The sequence below is a fragment of the Aedes albopictus genome, chromosome 1, assembly GCF_035046485.1.
Source record: "Aedes albopictus strain Foshan chromosome 1, AalbF5, whole genome shotgun sequence".
NCBI classification, from domain to species: domain Eukaryota; kingdom Metazoa; phylum Arthropoda; class Insecta; order Diptera; family Culicidae; genus Aedes; species Aedes albopictus.
In genome coordinates this window covers 281,918,802-281,940,346 of record NC_085136.1, presented here as the reverse complement: position 1 = coordinate 281,940,346, position 21,545 = coordinate 281,918,802, and the positions used below count along the sequence as shown (strand labels likewise).

Here is a 21,545-nt window from a genome sequence, read left to right as displayed (position 1 = left end):
TTCCCAAGAGATTTTACCAGGATATTATGTGAGGATATCCTCCAGTGATTTCTTTGAAGATTCCTAAGGATACCTCTTTTGATTCTTTCTATAATTCCTTCAGTGGTTTTTTCTTGCATTTCTGCAAAAAAAAAAAATATTTGCGAGATTTCTAGAACTTTCCCAGAGATTTTTCCAGGGTTTTTACAGAGATTCGTTCATGAATTTTTTTTTTCAGGGATCGCTCAATTTAAATCTCCAAAGTAATGCTTGCACGGTTTTATTGCAATTGGTAGAATTATGTACTAATATACTTACGTTCGACGGATCCTCCAGCGGTGACTCGATCATGGCCTGGCGAAGGAACACATTACCACGGCAGGCACGCCACAGCATACGTTCGAAGGCCGGGAGACGTTCGCGCAGGATGACACCGGCCACAAAACTATTGGTGGTAGGTAGATTCAGGAACGACGCCGAAACGAATAAAAACACGTGAATTAGTTTCCAAACCGTAACACTTTGAGATTCGACATAGCAGCTCTTGCACAAGGTGAGTATGAAGAAAAGGAAATCCAAATGTGTTAGAAAACTATTATTCGAAATATGTAGGTGTAAAATGTTCAAACCATTAGAGAGCATCGCAGCGTTCGGGAAGAAGCTCGCGAGCTTCGTTCAGCATTCAGCCTCTAGAGAACTTTGTTTGGAGATGATTTATGTAAGTAGTAATAATGAAATTGGAAAACAACGGAAACAAACCAAAGTACGCATTGTTCACACGGTCGAGGTGGCGAAATCCTGCCTTTTCTGGACACGATTTCGTTTTTAGTAAAAGTACTGTGTTTGAAGGTCGCATTTGATTCTTTTCTTAAAAATGCACACACGTTTCAAATGGGAAAGACTGGAAAACACAGGCACTGTTCAAACAAATTAGGAAAGAAACATGAAAAGAACAAACCAGTTTTGGTAAGAAGCGAGAAAACCAAGCTCTTAGTACAGTTTACAAAAGTTATGTCAAAAGAGAGCACAAAAGTAACGAATGAATCCAATAATGTAACACACTCGTGATGGTAAAGCAAATGTATCTAAAAGCAGAGAGTACACTTAAAGGGGGACAACTTCACAACTACTCTATGAAAGGGGAAACGGGTGTAGGCGTCATTAAACCAAGCTTTCTTTTCGTTCTTTTTTGAACTGGGATTTGCAATTAATCTACATAGGGAGACGACATACAATCAATGGTCAATGATGTGTAAGGGTTTTTTTTTTTGTTTGAATGACGCATTTTTTTTTCAACTCTCGGTGGTGTGCACTGAACATAAACACTACGATAAAATGGCGGTACTTAGTATTGGTTTTAGGGTGTTGTTTTGCTACTGACCATGGGAGGTACTCTTCTGGTTCTTGTGACTTTTCCAGAAAACTGCAGTTGAAAATTAGTAGTTTGTTAATTGAAAAGCTCTTCTCCTTATAGATAGGTATTTTTTCGGGTGAGATAGGACTTAGTAGTTAAAAAAGAAGCTCCGAATTTATCAGCAGAATAATTAGTCTGAATATTTGCAAACAGTTTTACATTTTTGAAAAAATGCTGATAAATCCAGAATTGATAATGTAAGAAAATAATATAAAATCATAAGCTTAAGCCTACAAAAAAGAGAAAGATAGAAGAAATAAGAGTGAAAGAAAAACTAACAGAAAAAAAACCGAAAGTTTCCCGAAGCACAGCGGAGAAACATTCCGTCAAAAAGAGGTAAAACAAAACCAAAACGACAAAACAAAACTAACAAACCTACCCCAATTGTACAGGACCCATCGTTTTGCCGCCGGTGCGTGATTCGTCGGTGATCAACGCTCGGGTCATCGACTCGGTGGTATGCATGCCACCCTCTTGCTGCTTCCCCGAAATAAGGGTTCATTTGGCGCAATGGCAATGGCATTAACATTGACAGTTGTGGTTCATTGGTTTCGATGTGGTTGTTGGTCGGTCGAAGTTTGGGGTCGGATCACGCGGCGTTTCAGAGTGTATTATGGTGGTGGTTGGTGGTTGATTGGTGGTAGAGAGGTAATATGTAACAGAAAATTAAGGACACAAAGTCAAAAAACGACATTAAAAACACTGGAACGAACATCCAAAGAGAACGCGAGGTGGGATCGGTAGATTCTTGGCTCTACTAGTAACGGTGTATAGAGAAAAATCGCACCAAAATGAGCGGGGAACGAAAGAACACGGAAAAGAAAAAGAATGCACGAATTTGTATAAAGAGATGAACGATGGTTAAGAGTCAAATAGAAAAAAAAAACAAAATTTCAGGAAAAATATGACTTGGAGTATGAAGTATGTTTCGTAGAATACATACCATTATTTAAAAATAGAGATTGACAAACAGTCCATCATTGTAATCAGCAACGAATAGTTAACTCTCGGTAGATCAACAAAAAACTAACAATATTAAGTCCAATTTAACCAATGCGAAGTTGTTTTCCACTTAATGTGTTTGGTTAGTCGTTTACTCAGCAGTTTAGTTAGTCGTAGTACATCCATCACAGGGTGTTTGAGGGTTAGAACGTTTAAAAGGTAACAACATATACTTAGAAAAGACTATAAAAAAGGGGTGCAACGGTAAGTGCGAAGAACAATAGTAAACGGAGAAAGGGAAGAGTGCTAACATGCAAGCATAAAACGGTACTAGAACATGTAAATTTGAACAACTATGGCTTCACCAGAATAATTTTTCAACGGAACAAATTAAGGTGATTTTGTTGGATGTTTTATTCATATCGTACAGAAGAATCGACAGGAGTTATCAAAATTTGTGTATGGCTTGCATATACACTGAGGCAAACATTTCTTAAGAAATTCATTAGGCCGATCTTATGAAAAATCACATAAGGAGACTCTTATGAGAATCATAAGATATCTTATGAAACGTTATTACCGAAAAATCAAACTGGTTCGATTCCAGGTTGCGACGTTTTTTATATCTCGCAAAAAAAATTCTAGACATCATGAAACGACTTCTTAAGAAATTCTTATGGAAAACAAAACTTTTCTTATGCCGTAATTTCATAAGACATACTTAGGCATGTTCATGCAATGGAAAAATTAATCGCATAGATATCCAATGGAAAATTTCCATTACATTGGCTATATAACTGTTATTGGATTTTTTTAAAGAAAATTTCTTCGGAAATATCACATTAATCAATACGGTATATGGAGATTATTAGGAAATCATATAGCTTTTATTGAAAAATTGCGTAACTTCGCAAAATCTATGTTATATTTCCATATAACTCAATGGACACGCATATGAAAGTCCTTGTGAAAATCAGATAGAAACAATGTGAAAACTTTTTTTAGTGTAACTTGAACCTATAAAGCATATTTTAGAAGCCATTGAATTAGTTTTGTGGCACATAGGTTTCAATAAAAAGTTAATCAAGGATAACCTTTATACGTAACATCGATCTTGATTGAAGCTGTAGATCTATGGACCTAAACTATTACCTAGTAGGGTATGTGTGCCCTCAGTAATCTCACGGTCCCAAATTCATCCTATTCGAAAACAAGCGATTATGGTACCGATTGATTCCGTTTTTTGTTTTCAAACGAGCTCACTTCTAAACAAAAAAAAAATACAAGAATAGAAAACAAAGCACACAACGCTTCAATCCTTTGTTTTTCGAAAGATGAAAATGGGAGCCACAGGCTTAATAAGGGAACTAATACCCTAAAGCCTGTATCCGCAATAATCGGGACAGAGAAGTACGGCTGTAGCTCTGTAATGAATCGGTAACATTGGTCAAAAAATTGACTGTGAACTCTTTGGTTTATGTGTATCATTTGTGCCGAATTTCATAAAAATCGATGCATTACTTTTAACTGTGGATGAAAAACAAACAGACGAGGTTTTAAGCATTTTGTACAATCATGACCAAATTTCATTCGCATAATAGATGGTTCTTTTACGCTACAGTTGAAAGTTCTGTGATGATAATTATGAAATTTCGTTAGCAGTTATGATACTTATAGAGACACTTTCTTGCAAAATTTCATCAACTTTGATCAATTGGTTTGAAAGCTACTGGTGTTGATAGGAGTGAGTGTCATTGAAAATTTTTCGTGTTTTTAATGTGCAATGTTTGCCTAATCATAACTTTTAAATTTCTCGGCCAATTTTCATGAAATTTTCACAGAAGGTAGTAGGTTATGTGTACACGTGTATAAAATGCCTACAAAATTTGATGATTATTGGTATATTACTTTCAATAGCACAATTGAAACAATAAAGGGTGCTGACTAATTGCTGTCTGAGGGGCTAAAATCACGTTCAGTTCCAATACATGTTTCGACTATAAAATTGTTAAAAGTGCATTGATTTTTATGAAATTTTTCCTATGCAACAAAAGTAGATGGAGAGGTTTGTGTTCAAAATTTCAGCCATTTTCTTTGCCAAATTCCAAAGTTGCAGTGCTGACAAGCAAAACTAGGGGCTGTACAAAATTCAATGGCGCACATTCTACTCTTTCATTGCTACAACAAAAAGTACTGCACCGATTCACATGAAATTTTGTAGGTAAAAATGAACACATCCTAAGATGTTATTAGGCAACATTTCAGCAATTTTAATGTAAACATTGCAGAGTTACAGCTGTATTTCTGTGTCCCGATTATTGCGGATACAGGCTTTATCCTGAACAAAAGTTTGAAGTCCAATCATAAAATTAAGTATTCTACATACTAAATGGGGTTCTCTGGTACTCAATGGTACATTGTGGGGTTTCTCAGGAGTTTTATGCGAGCTCCTTTGAGTTTCCTCAAAAGTTTTCATTTGAGATCCTTCATGATTTTTTCTCGGGATTCCTCCAGGAACTCATCCTGTTTTTTTCTAGGATTCCTCCAGACATCGATTCTAAGATTTCACCAGTTTTTTTCTCTGAGATTTGTTTATTCCAAAATTCCTCAGGGAGGAATCCTCAGGAAGCCCCTTTTGAGATTCTTCTTGGAGTTTATTTAGGATTGTTGCGGAAGTTCCCTCCAAGATTCTTTCACCAGTTTTTTTTTTCTGAAATACATGAAAAGGTTCCATTTGGGCCTCCTACAAGAACTTCTTTCAGTATTCCATCAGACTAAATTGAGATCCAGATTCAGGAGTTCTGGAAAATCGTTTGCCAAATTTCCCTAAAAGTTCTTTCTTAGATTTCTTTAGAAGATCCTTCGCCGATTCCTCTCGGATTTTCTTCTAAGATTCCTCCAGTTTCACCTGGAATGGTTTCAGGAGTTGCTTTAAATATCGTTAAAAGAGTTCCGGTTCGTAGAGGAATTCCGGTAAAAGTTTCTGGAGAAATCTTGGAAGGAGTTTCCAAAGGAATTCCAGGAATCTCAAAAAAAAAATCTTGAGTTTTTTCGAAAGGAATTTCTAGGAGAATTCCCGATAAAATTCCGGAAAAAACTCTTTCAAAAGTTCCTCCTGCATTATTCTCAATTCCTTCCACGAACCCCCCAGAAACATCTTCCGGCATTTCTCCATGAACTTTTTCCGGGATTCCTCCAGGAACTTCATCCGATTTTTTTTTTCAGGAACTACTTGCTGAATTGCTTAAAAAAATCCATTTGGGATTCCTATGGGAATTTCTTCCAAGATTCTTCCAGGAAAAGCTTCCTGAATTCCTCATAACTCAAGAATTCATGCCTGAATACCTCTAGGAGGGTTCCTTCCGGGATCCTTTCAGAACCTGCTACCGGATTTTTTTTCAAGAGCTCTATCCAGGATTCTTCCAAAAATTCTTTTCTGGATTTATTCAGGAGTTCCTTCTGAAATTCCTGTAGATCATTCTGGAATCCCTCTAGATGTCCAGTCTGGAATTCTCCCAGATGTTCCTGGGATGCAAATCTGCCAGGAGTTAATTACGAAATTTTTTCAGTAGTGTTTTTTGGCATGCTTTACGGAATTAAGCAAGGAGTTTCTTATGAAGTTCCTGCAGGAGTTCCTTGTTCCTTTGGGTTCGTCCAACAATTACTTAAGGAATCGCTCTATCTTCCGAAGTTCTTCCTGGAACTGCTTCCTGAATTCCTCATAACTCAAGAATTCCTGCCTGAATACCTCTAGGGGGGCTCCTTCCGGGATTCATTTGTCAACTCTTTCCGAGATTCCTCTGGGAACTCCTTCCGGGATTCTTTCGGAACCCGCTTCCGGATTTTTATCAAGAGCTCTATCCAGGATTCTTCCAAGAATTCTTTTCTGGATTTATTCAGGAGTTTCTTCTGAATTCCTGCCGATCTTTCTGAAATTCTTCTAGAAGTCCAGTCTGGAATTTTCCCAGATGTTCCTGGGATGGAAATCTGCCAGGAGTTTATTACGAAATTCTTCCAGTAGTGTTTTTGACATACTTTATGGAATTACGCAAGGAGTTTCTTATGAAGTTCCTACAGGAGTTCCTTGTTCCTTTGAGTTCGTCCAACAATTTTCTAAGGAATTGCTCTATCACCTTTGTCAGAAATTCCCCTGGAGTTTCTTCTGGGTTTTCTCTAATAGTCTAATAGTTCCTTCCGGAAAGCCATTTTTCCAAGAATTCCTTCGGGAAATTAAAAAAAAAACAGAAGACATTTCAAAAGAAACTAGCGAAAGATTCTTGGAAGAAATTTTTGAAGGAGTCTTGAAAGGAAACTTGGAAGGAATTAAGGAAGGAATCTCAACAACAATTGCTAGAGGATTCCCGAAACTTCCGGAGAAATCCCGGAAGGAATCTTTTGAAGTCCCAGAACGAATATCAGAAGAAAGTTCTCGAAGAATCCTAGGAGCGATTCCTGAAAGCATCTCGGAACGAATTCCTAGAGACACTTTAGAAAGAATTTCAGGAAGAAATTTACGAACTCTAGGAGGAATCTCACCCCCACGGAAGAAGTTCCTGTGAAATCCATGAAGGGGCTCCTGGAGGGATGCCACCAGCAAGTCATAAATCAGCGCACTATCCCAATTCAAAGCGAACCCCACATTTTGAACTCAACTTTTGAACTCCATCCATTGGAAATTGGTAAACAACGAGGACGACGTTGAAATTTTGCCAGCATGTTAATCTTCAATGGTACATTCTTCAGCGAAGTCGTTCAGAAGGTCATTGACATCTTGCAAACAAACAGTTTGATTCGCAATTTTGCCGCTAGGTGACGTTAGTTAAGATTTTCTAACTAACCAGCTCTACCTTGCGAACCCTATAAAGATAGAAAGTTCAAGTCTTCCGCAAAGTGGTTCAGAAAGTCGTTTGTTTCATAAAAAACATGCAGCTCTTGATATACAATTCTGCCACTAGGTGGCACTAGTGAGCATGTAAAATTACCATTTTTAATCAGCTTCATCCCGCGATCCCGATGACATAGAAAGTTCAAGTCTCCGGCAAAGCGAGAAGGCCTTTTGCTTCGTAAAGGGAAGCAGTTTAGTTCGCAATCCTGCCACTAGGTTCGATTCAATTCATATTTAAGTGATTGAGATCCGATTCATTTCATATTCAAGTGATTCTGGTCTGAATCAATTCATATTCAAGTGATTCAATCCTAATTTATTTTATATTCAAGTGATTATGGTCAGATTCATTTCATATTGAAATGATATAGGCTCGATTCACATCATTTTCAAATGATTCAGGTCTGATTCATTTCATATTGAAGTGATGCTGGTCTGGTTCACTTCATATTGAAGTGATTCAGGTCAGATTCATTTCATATTCAAGTGATTCAGGTCTGGTTCAATTCATTTTCAAGTGATTCAGGTCAGGTTCATATCATATTCAAGTGGTTTATGTCAGGTTTATATCATATTCATGTGATTCAGGTCTGGTTCACTTCATTTTCAAGTGATTCAGGTCAGGTTCATATCATATTTAAGTGATTCAGGTCTGATTCACTACATATTCAAGTAATTCAGGTCTGGTTCACATAATATTCAAGTGATTCAGATCTGATTCACTACATATTCAGATAATTCAGATCTGATTCGCTATATATTCAAGTAATTTAGATCTGATTCACTTCATATTCAAGTAATTCAGGACTGATTCCTTCATTTTCAAGTATTTCAGGGCTGATTCACTTCATATTCAAGTAATTCAGGACTGATTCACTTCATTTTCAAATATTTCAGGTCTGATTCACTACATATTCAAGTAATTTAGGTCTAATTAACTTCGTATTCAAGTAATTCAGAACTGATTCACTACATATTCAAGTAATTTAGGTTTGATTCACATCATATTCAAGTAGTTCAGGACTGATTCACTTCATATTCAAGTAATTTAGGTCTGATTCGCTTCATATACAAGTAATTCAGGACTGATTCACTTCATATTAAAGTGATTCAGGTCTAGTTCACATCATATTCAAGTGATTCAGATCTGATGCACTACATATTCAAATATGTAATTCAGGTCTGATTCACTTCATATTCAAGTACTTTAGGTCTGATTCACTTCATATTCAAGTCATTTAGGTCTGGTTCACATAATATTCAAGTGATTCAGATCTGATTCACTACATATTCAAGTAACTCAGATCTGATTCGCTATATATTCAAGAAATTTAGATCTGTTTCACTTCATATTCAAGTAATTCAGGACTGTTTCCTTCATTTTCAAGTAAATCAGGGCTGATTCACTTCATATTCAAATATTTCAGGTCTGATTCATTACATATTCGAGTAATTCAGGTCTGATTCACTTCATATTCAAGTAATTCAGAACCAATTCACTACATATTCAAATAGTTTAGGTCTGATTCACTTCACATTCAAGTAATTCAGGGCCGATTCACTTCACATTTAAGTAATTCAGGGCTGATTCACTTCATATTCAAGTAATTCAGGTCTGGTTCACATAATTCAAGTGATCCAGATCTGATTCACTACATATTCAAGTAACTCAGATCTGATTCGCTATATATTCAAGAAATTTAGATCTGTTTCACTTCATATTCAAGTAATTCAGGACTGTTTCCTTCATTTTCAAGTAAATCAGGGCTGATTCACTTCATATTCAAATATTTCAGGTCTGATTCATTACATATTCGAGTAATTCAGGTCTGATTCACTTCATATTCAAGTAATTCAGAACCAATTCACTACATATTCAAATAGTTTAGGTCTGATTCACTTCACATTCAAGTAATTCAGGACCGATTCACTTCACATTCAAGTAATTCAGGGCTGATTCACTTCATATTCAAGTAATTTAGGTCTGATTCACTTTATATTCAAGTAATTCAGTACTGATTTACTTATTATTCAAGTGATTGAGATCTGATGCACTACATATTCAAGTAATTCAGATCTGATTCACTTCATATTCAAGTAATTCAGGACTGTTTCACTTCATAATCAAGTAATTCATGTCTGATTCACTTCACATTCAAGTAATTCAGGACCGATTCACTTCACATTCAAGTAATTCAGGGCTGATTCACTTCATATTCAAGTAATTTAGGTCTGATTCACTTTATATTCAAGTAATTTAGATCTGATTCACTTCATATTCAAGTGATTCAGATCTGATTCACTACATAAACATATTCCCGGTGCCTTTCGCAATTTCCCGTGTTTTTCCCGTATTTTTACAGGTGATTTCGAATTCCCGAGTTTATCCCGGTTTTCCCGTATTTTCCAGATAGATGGACATCCTGAGTATACTTTTCCATGGTATACTGAGATACTTCTTGGTTTTCTATGGGATATCAGGTGTTCTTTATTATCCATGGTATTCTAAGGCATCCATAGTATTCTACGCTATTCCATTGCATTCCATAGAATACGGTATTCTGTTGTTACGATAGGTATTCCTTTTTACTCCGTGGTATTCCATGTCACTCTGTGGTATTACATGATACTCCATGGTATAGCGTGGTCATCCATGATATCTTTCACGAGTTCCTTACCACAAATCGTTATAAAATATTCTTTTGTTTTTTTTTTACAAAAGTTTTGTGGGTTTTCTGAAATATTTTCACAAATATTTTTCTATAACGACAGTCTTAAGGACACACTTGTTATAATCTTAAAATGGCCTCCTAAATGGTCGACTTTGGCACCTACTCACGATTTTGAGCGCACAAATCTCTTCGTAAACAAAACCAGCGCACCTGAGCTTCTTATGTTAAGCTTATTACAAGTGAGCAAGAACAGAATAATGAAATGCACTATTGTTTGAAGCTGGCTTCTTGAGATTTGTGCACTGAGTTTTGATGCACTGTTGAAGCGGGATTTCAAGACGTTTGTCCATAAACTCTTGAAAAATCCTTGAAGAACTTTGAAACAGAGCATCAGCGGAAAAAGTCTTGAGGAATGTCTATGAGAAGTACATTATCTCAGAAAAAAATCAGATGTTTCGATTAATTTCTGGAAAGTTTATAATACATGCCAATGGAGTCAGCTTTTTCTTTTTTCTTACTCACTCTCTTAACCTTTCGTAACTCGCGCGGTTGACTACCTGCGTCAGCACCCCGCTAATGCTGAGTACAAAAAGCGAGATTTTTTTAACGTGTTGTACAAAATACAACAGCGCGATCGTTCGAGGGTTAAACATGCAAGCATAAGAGCGAGATGAAAGAGGAGGAAAGCTGCATCCTTCTCCATATTTCTCTTTCTCGTGTATGTTTAAGAGAATATTAGAAGGCCGGCTCCAGAGGCACGTTATTCTCCATTTGGGACATTTGTGCAAAATTTTTTGATAAACTTTTAGCATTTTTTTGCGAGTACACTTTTAGGAAAATTGTAAAAAAAAAACTCTCAGAAACTGAAAGCAATCGTGAATTGTTATTTCAAACAATCAAATAAAACTTCTTATTCGCAAGAATCATCGGTAATGATTGTCATCCGAAAGTCAGCTGTCAGCTGTTATTTTCAGAACATGTGTTCAATGGTACATTAGATAGAAAACAGTAACAACAACAACAACCGATCTAAAACATTCAATAAAACCGAAACCAAATCAAGCAAGGTGCAGAATAAACATGTAACATGTAACAAGTAAACGAGGTCTAGGTGCATTTTTAAAAAGTTGACTTAACAATAACTGAACGCAAACCAGACATTTTTTTCACACAACTCAAATTAACGCAAAACTATGGACACACATTTCCATCATTCGAATTAAAAATCTACACAAAACGAAAAGAAAAACATCAAAACTTATCCGCCTAATTTCCTCTTCCATTCCCAAAGTCGGGAAAAAGAAAAAGTAAAACGACCACGTCGTGCTTGCCTCAGCTGACGGCTGTAGTTGGGGTTGAAGTCCGGGAAGCGTTCGTAGCGTTTCTTCGTAACGATAGTAAACAGCAAAGTAAAATAAATAGACTTCTATGAAAATAGGAAACAAATGTCCACTTGGTACAAGCAACGGAAGTAAAAATAAAAAATAAAAACACGTAGAACATAATAGCAACAACGAAAAAAAAAACAAGAGTTAGATAAACTTTTACACAACCCGGGAAGTTTGGCGGGTGCCATTATTACAGTTACATAAATCATATCAAAACCTGCTCCATTGGGGGGTGGGATTAGATATTCGAGTACAATCGGAGTACGCGCCTGCGCGAAACAATTTCCTGTTGGTTCGGCGCAGTGATTCTCGCGCGGAAACAATAGAACAAAATTGAGAACGCAAGAACACAACAAACAAAGGCGCGCGTACGTTGTGTGAGTATCTTTAAACACTCAACGGAAGGAAATGCGAAAATTCGTGTATGCTTCATTTAGACGTATGGTCTACGAGCGGACCAATCAAACACAGGTTCTTGGTTCAAATCCAATCTGTCGCAAAAGAGGAAACTTTTTTTTACTAACATTCTGATGAATTTCGACATTTCCTTCAGCTGAGCGTCGTTCTTGTGAGTAGTAATAGGTAGTAGTAGTAGAGTGAAAGAGCAAGAGACAGACACAAAGACAGAGAGCGAAAGTAAAAAAAAGGTGTTTGTATATTTACCCTAGTTTTAGGTTTTGTCCCTGTGCCCCGGCACCACCAGCTCGAATGCCCTCCTCACCGAGTAGGTTAACCTGTTCCTCTTCCCTGTGCGAATCCGCCATCTGCAGATAGCGGTTCCGTGACATGATATTAGGTACATTGCCTGCGACCGCTGCCTGTGGCTACGAGAGCGTGTTTGCCGTGAGCGTGATTGCAACAGTTTCCATCACACACACACACGCGAGCGCGCGAGCATTGTTTTGTTGTTGATTCGCACAGCACGTGTGTAAAACAATAATTGAAAGCACAACCGAACAAAAAAACGGGGGAAATCCAGCAGCGTGAAGGAATTTTGGGTTGATTGTTGGCGTTACGAAAGGGGATGCGGTTGATGTGCGGTCGTTTTGCGGAGGTTTTGCGGTCCATTCAAGCCCTCCAGCCTAGTCAGGGCCTGGGGCTTGATGAACCGGATTGCCTCCGCGACCGGTCACCGGAACGAATGTAAAACGATTAGTTACGATTGTTTCAATAGTTGAACGGTTAGGGCGGTGTAAAGAAGAGGTTAGGGCGTAGCGTTACGTTTGCGGAGAGCGAAGGAAATTGGAAAAGCGTTATATTAGTTCGATATGGAAGATTAGATTGCATGAATTGGGCAATTGCAAGAATTTTAGGAAGTTAACCCCGATGTGATCAATCATAGCACTATAACTAATGAAGAAGCGAAGCAAAAGTAACAGTAGATCCTATAAATATGATTTTATGAAATGAATGTATGAACACAAAGTTTAAAACATAAACGTGCATATCAATATGTATCAGAAGCAAATTAGTCATCAATTATAAGATATACTTTCAGTAAATTCTGTGAATCTTGAATAAATACACAACATAACATGTTCTATCAGAGCTTGTTGAAACTATCATTAAATCAAGAACATGGCTTTCCGAAAAAACTAATTAGACTTGTTCTTGCAACGCTTGATGGATCGAAAACAAGTGTTTGAGTTGCGGATGAGATTTCGACGTCCCTAGTAACCTTGGACGGATAGAAGCAGGTTGATGCGTTCAGGAATTCTACCAAAGTATTTTTGTTTATAAATTCCTTCTAGCGTTAAGAAGCCAGTATAGAAACCTTTTTGAGAAGTTGTTCTACAAAATATTCCAAGAATTCGTTTCGGAATTCCTTGAGAACTTCCTTCGGTAATTTCACCAGAAATAAGTGTAAGCTGGAACTTCTCTAGGGATTGTTTAACAATTGCTGCAACAATTGGTTTAGAAGCTCCGTCAGGAATTTTTCCAGAAATACCTCCAAAAAAGCTTTTCAAAAAAATCATTTGAGATTATCTTCAAAAATACCTCCAAGAGAAAAAATCAATTGAGAAACACATAGTAAAATTTGATAAAAAGCTTTCCTTGGAATCTATGAAGAGACTACTTGAGGAATTTCGGAAGAAACATCAAAAGAAATTCTTGAAGCAATGCCTTTAGGAATTCCTTCCGATATTTCTTCTGGAGTTTCACCAAAGATTACTCTAGGACTTCCTTCAGTGATTCCTCCATATATTTTTTCAGGAATTGCTCGTAACATTTCACCAGACATTCTTGCATAGATCGTGCAGGTATTCTTTCAGTAATGTCTCCAAGGACCAGTGATAGTTAAAAAGCTTTTTTTTCTGAGGACTCCTTCAGGAATTTCTCCAAGGATTTTTGAAGAATTTTATAGATATGTATTTCTCCAGGTATTCCTACAGGAATATATTCAGGTATTCATTAGCGTGGGCCATAGAGGTCGTTTTTTCAGATCAAAGTTTTTTTGACTCCATTTCGGGTCCTGAACGACTGTACAAAATTTGAGCGTGATCAGTCATGCCTACACTTTGCGCATCGCGATTGAAATTTATATGGGATTTTATATGGGAAAACTTACTTTTTTGCATTTTCCTTATAAAAGAACAAAATTATTTTGAAAGTATTCAACCGATTATGTAGAAGTATAGCATCAGATGTCCTGAAAAACTTTGCCGAAGACCGCAAAGCGATCCGAGTCTTGTAACAAAACTTATAACCTACTGATCGCCTGAGTGTGCTTATCTTTTAACATGTAAAAGAATAACATCAATATTAAAATCTCCATTTTTGGCCTGACTTTCGAAGAGTGTATCTTTTTCCACATGCATAGGATCGCTTTGCGGTCTTCGACAAAGTTTTTCGACACATCCCGCGCTATACTTTAACATTAGCGATTATATGTATTTCGTATTTTTCACGAAAAATACGAAAAAGGATGATTCCCACAATCCCTTACAAACTTCAATCACGATGCGCAAAATGTAGACTAAACCAATAATGCTCAAATTTTGCACAGATACTTGGGACCTCAAAGAAGGGCATCTTAAAAACTTTGATCTGAATGAATCTGATCAATTTTAAATTTTCCTATACAACGTTGACCCACCCTAGTATTCATTCATCTATGTCAACACTAATTTGACGCGACGCGAGACAAGACACAACACTTAGTTTTCGTAACGTTGTTTCGTCCTGTCTCTCGTCGCGTCTAACTAGTGATGTGGATGTTTTTACGTTAGCACAAATCCTATGGATTGAAGATTTCCTCAGCCCTCCATGTTTATTCTTCAGGGTTTCCACCAGCAATTTCTCCAGGTGTTGCTACTGAAGTTTCTCCGTGGATTTCTTTCAGGAATTATGAAGGAACTCCTCGAAGAAAAACAAATGAAAAAAAGAAACTCCAAAAGAATTTTCTGAAGGAATGTCTAGAGGAATTTTTGAAAGAGACATTTGGGAGTTCCTTCCAGTATGTCATCAGAAATTGAACCTCTCGAAGACTTTCTTCAGTGATTTCTGCATGATTTTTTTATTAAGTAATCTAGACATTTTACCAGACATTAGCAACAGAAATTCCTTCAGGAGTGTCTCGAAGGGTTCTTCCAGCGATAGCTTAAGAGCGTTTTCCAAGGATGTTTACAGCATATTCTTAAGGAATTTCTAAAGAAATTTCTCCAGAAATCCCTCTAGGTATTACTTCGAGATTTTTTTCGGAACTTCCTTCAAGGATTTCTTCAGGATTCCTCCATGTCAGCACTAATAAGACGAAATGCGAGATAGGACACAACGTAACATTGTAAGAATAAAGGGTTGTGTCCTGACTCGCGTCTTATTAGTACCACAGAGAAACAGACTGAACACATAGATTAAAATTAATTTAAAAACATCGTCACGAAAAGGTTATGACACAATGCTAAATGAACTGGATTTGGCCGGGCCATCACTAGGTGGCAGCAGTGAGTAAACGTCGAACAGGAGCAAAAAAGATAGCTGCGCCAAGAGTGGTTAATTGACCAACTACCGAATATTTGAATCAACCGTTAAGAAGGTGTTCGATGAGAGGCGAGTGGAGTGTGACGTCTGTTTCTCTGTGTTCTTACGTTGCGTTCAATTCTTCCCATGAATTGAATATTACTTCAATCCTCCATGTGTAGGCTTCACGAATTCCGACAGAAATTTCTACTGGGATACCTCCTGAAGTTTCTCCATTGATTTTACCAGGATTTTCCAGAGGCACATAAAGGGGTTTCTTCAATGATCATTTCGGAGCTTTTAAAGAATGCTTTCAGGAGTTCTTCCAATGAATAATAAATTAAATTTCCCCCGAAATCCTTTTTCAAAAAAATCCCTTAGGTGAATTTAAGGAATTAGGGATTCCTTCAGTACATCCTCTAGAGATTTCGCCGGGAATACCTAGCAATTCTGAAGGGAACTTTTGAAGAAACTCCTGCAGGAAGCAGTCCCTGAGGAAATTTCCATGGAAACTTCTTAAGAAATACTTGCAGGAATTTTGGGAAACATTCATACATTAACTACAGGAAGAATTCCTGAAGTTAATTCTGTAAGATTCTTTAAGAAAAACTCCTGAAGAAATCCCGGCAGAAATTTTTGGAGCAATTCGTGGAAGAATGTCTAGTGAAACTGGTGGGAGGAATTTCTAAATCGACTTCTGGAACCATTGCTGTGAGAGCTGCTTGAGGTACCCCTGAATAAACTTTCAAAATAGTTCGTGAAAGGATCCAACAGTAATTCCTAAGCCAACTCTTGCAGTAATTTCCGGATAAACTCTTAACTAGGGGAACTCCTCTGCAGGAACTAAAACACCCTACGCATCAGCCTTTTCTAGGATTGGATTTTGTTGTCCGGATTTCTCCGGAAATTGCCCTAGAAGTCCACCTAAAATTTGGCAGCAAGTTCTCTAAAGGATTCTTCTCTTCGTTCTCCGGAAATTCTTCCACGATCCTGCAAGTGTTTTTTTTTTTCTGGGATACCGTAAGAACATCTCATGGGATTATTTCCTGCCAATCTTTAGGAATTCATCCAGAAGTTATTTTGTGATTATTTGAGGGTGATTATTTGAGGGCTTCAGGAATTTCTTCACGAATATTTACGGTGTTACATCTCGTAGGATTCCGCTTGGGGGCTGTCCATTAATTACGTAAGGGTTTATAGGGGGAGGGGGGGTTTGAGAAATCTTACGCGCAATACAAAAATATTTGGCTTTCCATACAAAAAATCTTACAAGGGGGGGAGGGGGTGTCTAAAAATCACAAAAATTCCGTTACGTAATTAATGGACAGCCCCTTGATAATCAATTAGAATTCGTTGAGAAGTATTTTTGTAGGCAATATTTAAGAAGTTTCCTCCAAACGAACTTTTGGAGTTCATCGATGGGTTTTTTACTAAGATTCCTTCAATCATGTTCTTGAGATTCCTCTAGGTAATCCCGTAGGAACTATTTGTAATTCTTTGGGGACTTTCTTTTTCTTGAACTCGTCCAGGTAATTTCATGCAATTTGTTAAGATAATTGTTTGGCATTCTTTAAGAAGTTTCGACCGGGATTTTCGCAGAAAATTTCTTTTGAAATGACTTCAGATGTTTCTTCGTAAAATCTTCGAGGAGTTGCTCTGGTGGTTCTCCAGTATTTCCTTTGGGAAGTACCATCAAGAGTTCCTACAAAAGTTTCTTTTGGAAGTTCTTCATGCATTCCTTCATGGATGTCTTTAGAAGTTTCTTCTGGGAAAACTTAACTTAAGAAAAAAAATCATGGATCATGGGCTTTTCCATGTAATCTATTGGAATGTCTCCAGAACAACTTTTAGGTTTCTCCATGGAACCCCTTCTTGAATTTCTCTGCGGATATATCTGGAATTCTTCTAGGTTATCTCGTACGATTCCGATTGAATATCTCTTGAAATACGGTGAGAAGTTTACGTTTCCACATCTAAAAGTTATTTACTTCTCCAGTAGTTCCTTTTGAGATTTCTTCCGGAGTTCCTTCTCAGATTAATCAGAATGTTTTTTTTTTTCAGATTCCTCCTCGAGTATCTACGAGAATTCCTTCAAGAGTTCCACCTGGAATTGGAATACTCCAAGACTTTTATTCTAGGTTTTATTCTTTCATGAGTTTTCCCAGTGTTTTCTTCAGAAGTTCCGACGAGAATTCTTCTAATATTTATTTTTCTGAAATTCCACTACTTATGTCTTCTGAGATTCATTTAGAAGTTGCTTCTGGGAATTCCCTAGATGTTCTTCCTGAGATATATCCAGAGTTTTTCGGAGATTTCATCATGATTTCCTTCCTGAGGTTTTCAAAGAGCTCATTTTTATTGATTTTTCTGGGCATCTTTCAGGGGTTTCTTATTGGAATCCTCATGGTTGCGTCTAGAAGTTTCTTCCGGAAATAATGCAGAAGTTCCTCCTGGGAATTCTAAATGGGTAGTTTCTTGAAATTCTTCGGGAGTTCTATCTGGCATTTTCCAGAAGTTCTACCTGGAAGTCTGCAGGAGTTACTTTTGGGATTCCTCCAAAAGCTTTTTCTTGGATTCATGCAGTAGTTTCTTTCCGGATTCCAGCAAGAGTTGTTTCTTGGATTCTTGTAGGAGGTCTTTATTTTCTGAAAGTCATCATTCTTGGATTCTTCCAAAATCTCCTTCTGTATTCTTTCTAGAATCGTGTTTTGCCGTCCTTGGATTCGTTCAATAGTTCCTTCTGGGAATCCTCCTGGAGTTCCTTCTGGAGTGCCCTCTGGAATCTCTCAGAAGTTCTTTCTAGGAATGTTTCTCATTTTTCTTTTCAATATCCGTCGTTTGTTCTTTTCTCATATTTCCTTCCAATAATCCTCCAGGATATCCTTCTATGATTCCAGCAGGAGTTCTTCCAGGAATTTGTACATTACAACTATTTCATCTATAATTCATCGATGCTTGGATTCCTCCAAGATCTGCGTACGGATTCCCTCCAGAATTATTTTTGGAAATTCTCCAAGGTGCTCAAACAGAATTTCTCTCAGAGCTTCTTCCAGGAGTTCATTCTGCGAACCCTCGAGGATCATTTTTCAGGTATTTTTTTTTAATGTCCAGGAGTTCCTTCTGGGAAACCTTCCTTCTAGGAGTTTTCCAGGAGTTCCAACTGGAAATCTCCACGGATCTGTTTTTTGGATTCCTCTAGAATCCAGATGTTCCTTCTGGGATTTCTGTCGTAATTTTTATTTTCGGGAGTTCTTTTTGGGATTCCCGTAAGAGGTTTTTGTAAAAGTGGTCATTCTTGGATTCCTCCAAGAGTTTCCGCTGTATTCTTTCCAGAATCGCCTTTGAAGGCTCGTGGATTTATCCAAAAGTTCTCTTTGGCATGCCTCTAAGGCATGCCTTCTGAAAATCCTCTAAGAGTTTTTTTCTGGAAATATCCAGGAGTTCCATCAGGGATTCCTTCAAGGTTTATTCCAGGAAATCCTCCAGGAGTGCCTTCTGGTAGCGCTACATGAATTCTTTCTGGGTATCCTTCAGTAACTCTGGAAAATCCTTCCAAAAGTTCCTCTAGGATGGACTGTATTTTCTCCTACCCAGGAGTTCTTTCTAGGAATCCTCCAGTAGTTTCTTCAGGAAATCTTTCCGAAGTTCTGAATTCTTCAGAAGTTCTTTTTGGAAATCTTCCAGGATTTTTTTCCTAAGAATTTTTCAGGAATTGTTTTTGACACTCCTCCGGCAGTTCTCCTGTCTACGGGCTGAGTAACATTTTTTTAGAAAAATTATCGGAAACTTTTCTAAATCAATAAACAAATAAATCTCTCCAAGCAAACCGAAACTAAACTAAAAACAAAGCATAAACAATACAACAGCAATGAGCAACACAAAAGATGCTATGATGATCAGCTTTGCACATCACATCAGTGTGCTAATTGAACCTATGCATCCCATGAATGGAACTGTCCAATGAACCAATTTACCTCTTTTGATGGATGAGATCTCTGACGGATAAGATAGTGTTGTCCATTTAAGACAAGCCAAAAAAAAAAATGACTCATTCTCAACCCTAACAACCCGGCGATACTACTACCTGGCAACCGTCCGTCCGGATATGTTCCTTTGTGATGCTAATGTCAATATCAAGCGCGCGTGGATTACGGTGGCGGCAATGTTAGTTAAGCTTAGTCTGGGAGTTAGGCTTTACACAAACAATCTAAAAAAAAGGTTAGTGTAGTAGGTCGTTGGCTTTATATAAAAACACTCGGTTAGCGGTGTGCGTGTGAATTTTTGCGACTCTGGGTGTGTGTGTGAGTGGTGAGTGTCTGTGTGCTCCCAAACACTTCCGGTCGCCACGTGCAAACGTTCGCAGACAATCATCAGGCAGCGTTGCTTCGGACAATTAATGAATTCGGTTCGATTATTATGTTTGGATTAGTTTGGAAATTGTGGGATTTGTTGGTTATCATATAGGTCAAGCAGTGTGTGGTTATTATATATACGGATTAGAAACAGATATTGGATTAATATTAATAAGCATTGTTATTTGTTTTTGGGGAGAATGCCTGCTACTTCGGAAAGCTGGCTGTACAAATTACACTAGTCTGTAGTGTTTCACGCACTCCGGTCTTGTAAGCTGAACTTTAAATCGAAACCAATCTAAATAATTCAATTTAATCAGCTGAATCAAATAGCTTCTATAGCATAGTTGCTTAAAGCGCCAGTTTAGCTTAAACGAAGTTGTGGGTCCAAATCCCACTCGAACTAAGTAGTTTTTTTAGTCAGATTTTAAATATTCAGGGAAGTTTATTTACTTGTAGAAAACTACGTAGTGCGTAAGAACTTTTCCAAATTACCTGTCTAGTGTTATCAAAGTCCGAAGTAGGAGACATCCATCCGTTCCAACAGGGGAATAGAAAACTTCATGCATTCTAATGTGACTTGGAATAACTTCACTCCAATCGGATCAACGATCCGCATCGAGTTTCATTTTTGACGCAATTCCGAGTTATTTAAATAATGGTTGTACCTTCTTACTTAGGAACGAAACAATATGTATGAGTTTGTATATATTCGAGATAGTGGAAACCATAAAAAAATCAACGGATTCGGAACAAAAACTGATGAAAACAGGTGTGATCGTTCAAAGAAGGAACGGAAACAAAAAAAAAGAAATCCACACGGTCGATTCGTTTATGTACAGAGGCAACGATAGGGTGCGCAATCAGTTATTACGGGAATAAATAGTTACACAAGACGCAACAGGGTTCATGGACCCTTTCTCAACTTACCTCGTCGAAGAAGACCTGAGTCTTACGCAGGATGTGCTTCAGCTCGGTCAGCTCCAGGAAGTTGCGCTTCAGCGCTTCGGCGTTCTGGTTCACCTCGCGCAGTTCGTTCTCCAGCTTCTCGAAGGTGGCCTCCAGGTCGATCATCTCCCGCGGCTGGGGAGCTTCGGGGCTTTCGCCGGTGTCCAGCATCGGGATGCCGTCCTTCTTGATTTCCTTCTCCAGGTAGCGCAACTTGCGCTCCATCTCGTCGCACCGGCGCACCTCGTTGACGAACTTGCGCTGGAACGCATTAACGTCCGGGTTGAGCTGCAACACAGGGAGGAAAAGTCGATTAGCGCTTTAGGCTACTTTAAAACAAGGCCAAACGGTCAACGGAAGAGACAAAAAGCCCTTTGAGTGATTTCCTTTCGAAGTCCTTCCCAAAAAGGTACTTACATCCCGGAACTGCACCAGCCCGAGTTCTCCCAGCTCGGATACGCACGCGTACGCGGCTTCACTCTGCAGGAAGAGCTGACACAGGGTCATCTCTTCGCTGCGGAACAGCGAACCCATGGTTGCGGGGGGTTTGATGGAGCTTAGTCCTGCAGCAAGTCACACAAATCTACACCGGTCGACCGATAAGCTGTAAAAAAGTCAGAAAAAAGGGAAATTGGTTAAACATTTATTCTTAGGGAGGTACGCTTATATATAGGTTTTATATGAATGGCTGGAGACAGTGCCAGTTATGAAGATTGTGCCCAAAAAAGTTTCCCAAATCGCTTTGACCACAAGCTAGTCCAATAAAGTTCATACATGTTTCAAGTATCGTTTCAGGTATAAGGGGTATTCAGCATGACCATGCTGAGGGTGACGGGTTCGATTCCCGGTCGGTCCAGGATCTTTTCGTAAAAGAAATTTACTTGACTTCCTTGGGCATAGAGTATCTTCGTGCCTGCCACACGATATACGCATGCAAAATGGTCATTGGCAGAGGAAGCTCTCAGTTAATAACTGTGGAAGTGCTCATAGAACACTAAGGGAGCA

General features: G+C 38.1%; 1 protein-coding gene across 1 annotated transcript; it reads right to left on the bottom strand.

Moving 5' to 3' along the window:
• Positions 1 to 304: 304 nt before the first annotated feature.
• LOC134285657 (V-type proton ATPase 116 kDa subunit a 1-like) lies at positions 305 to 21,165 on the bottom strand (the record flags this gene model as incomplete). The annotated part of the gene is given in 4 exon segments (XM_062846850.1): positions 305 to 424; positions 11,944 to 12,104; positions 20,523 to 20,828; positions 20,958 to 21,165. Coding segments are annotated over 4 exon segments (704 nt in total), but the record flags the coding sequence as incomplete, so codon positions are not given.
• Positions 21,166 to 21,545: the final 380 nt, after the last annotated feature.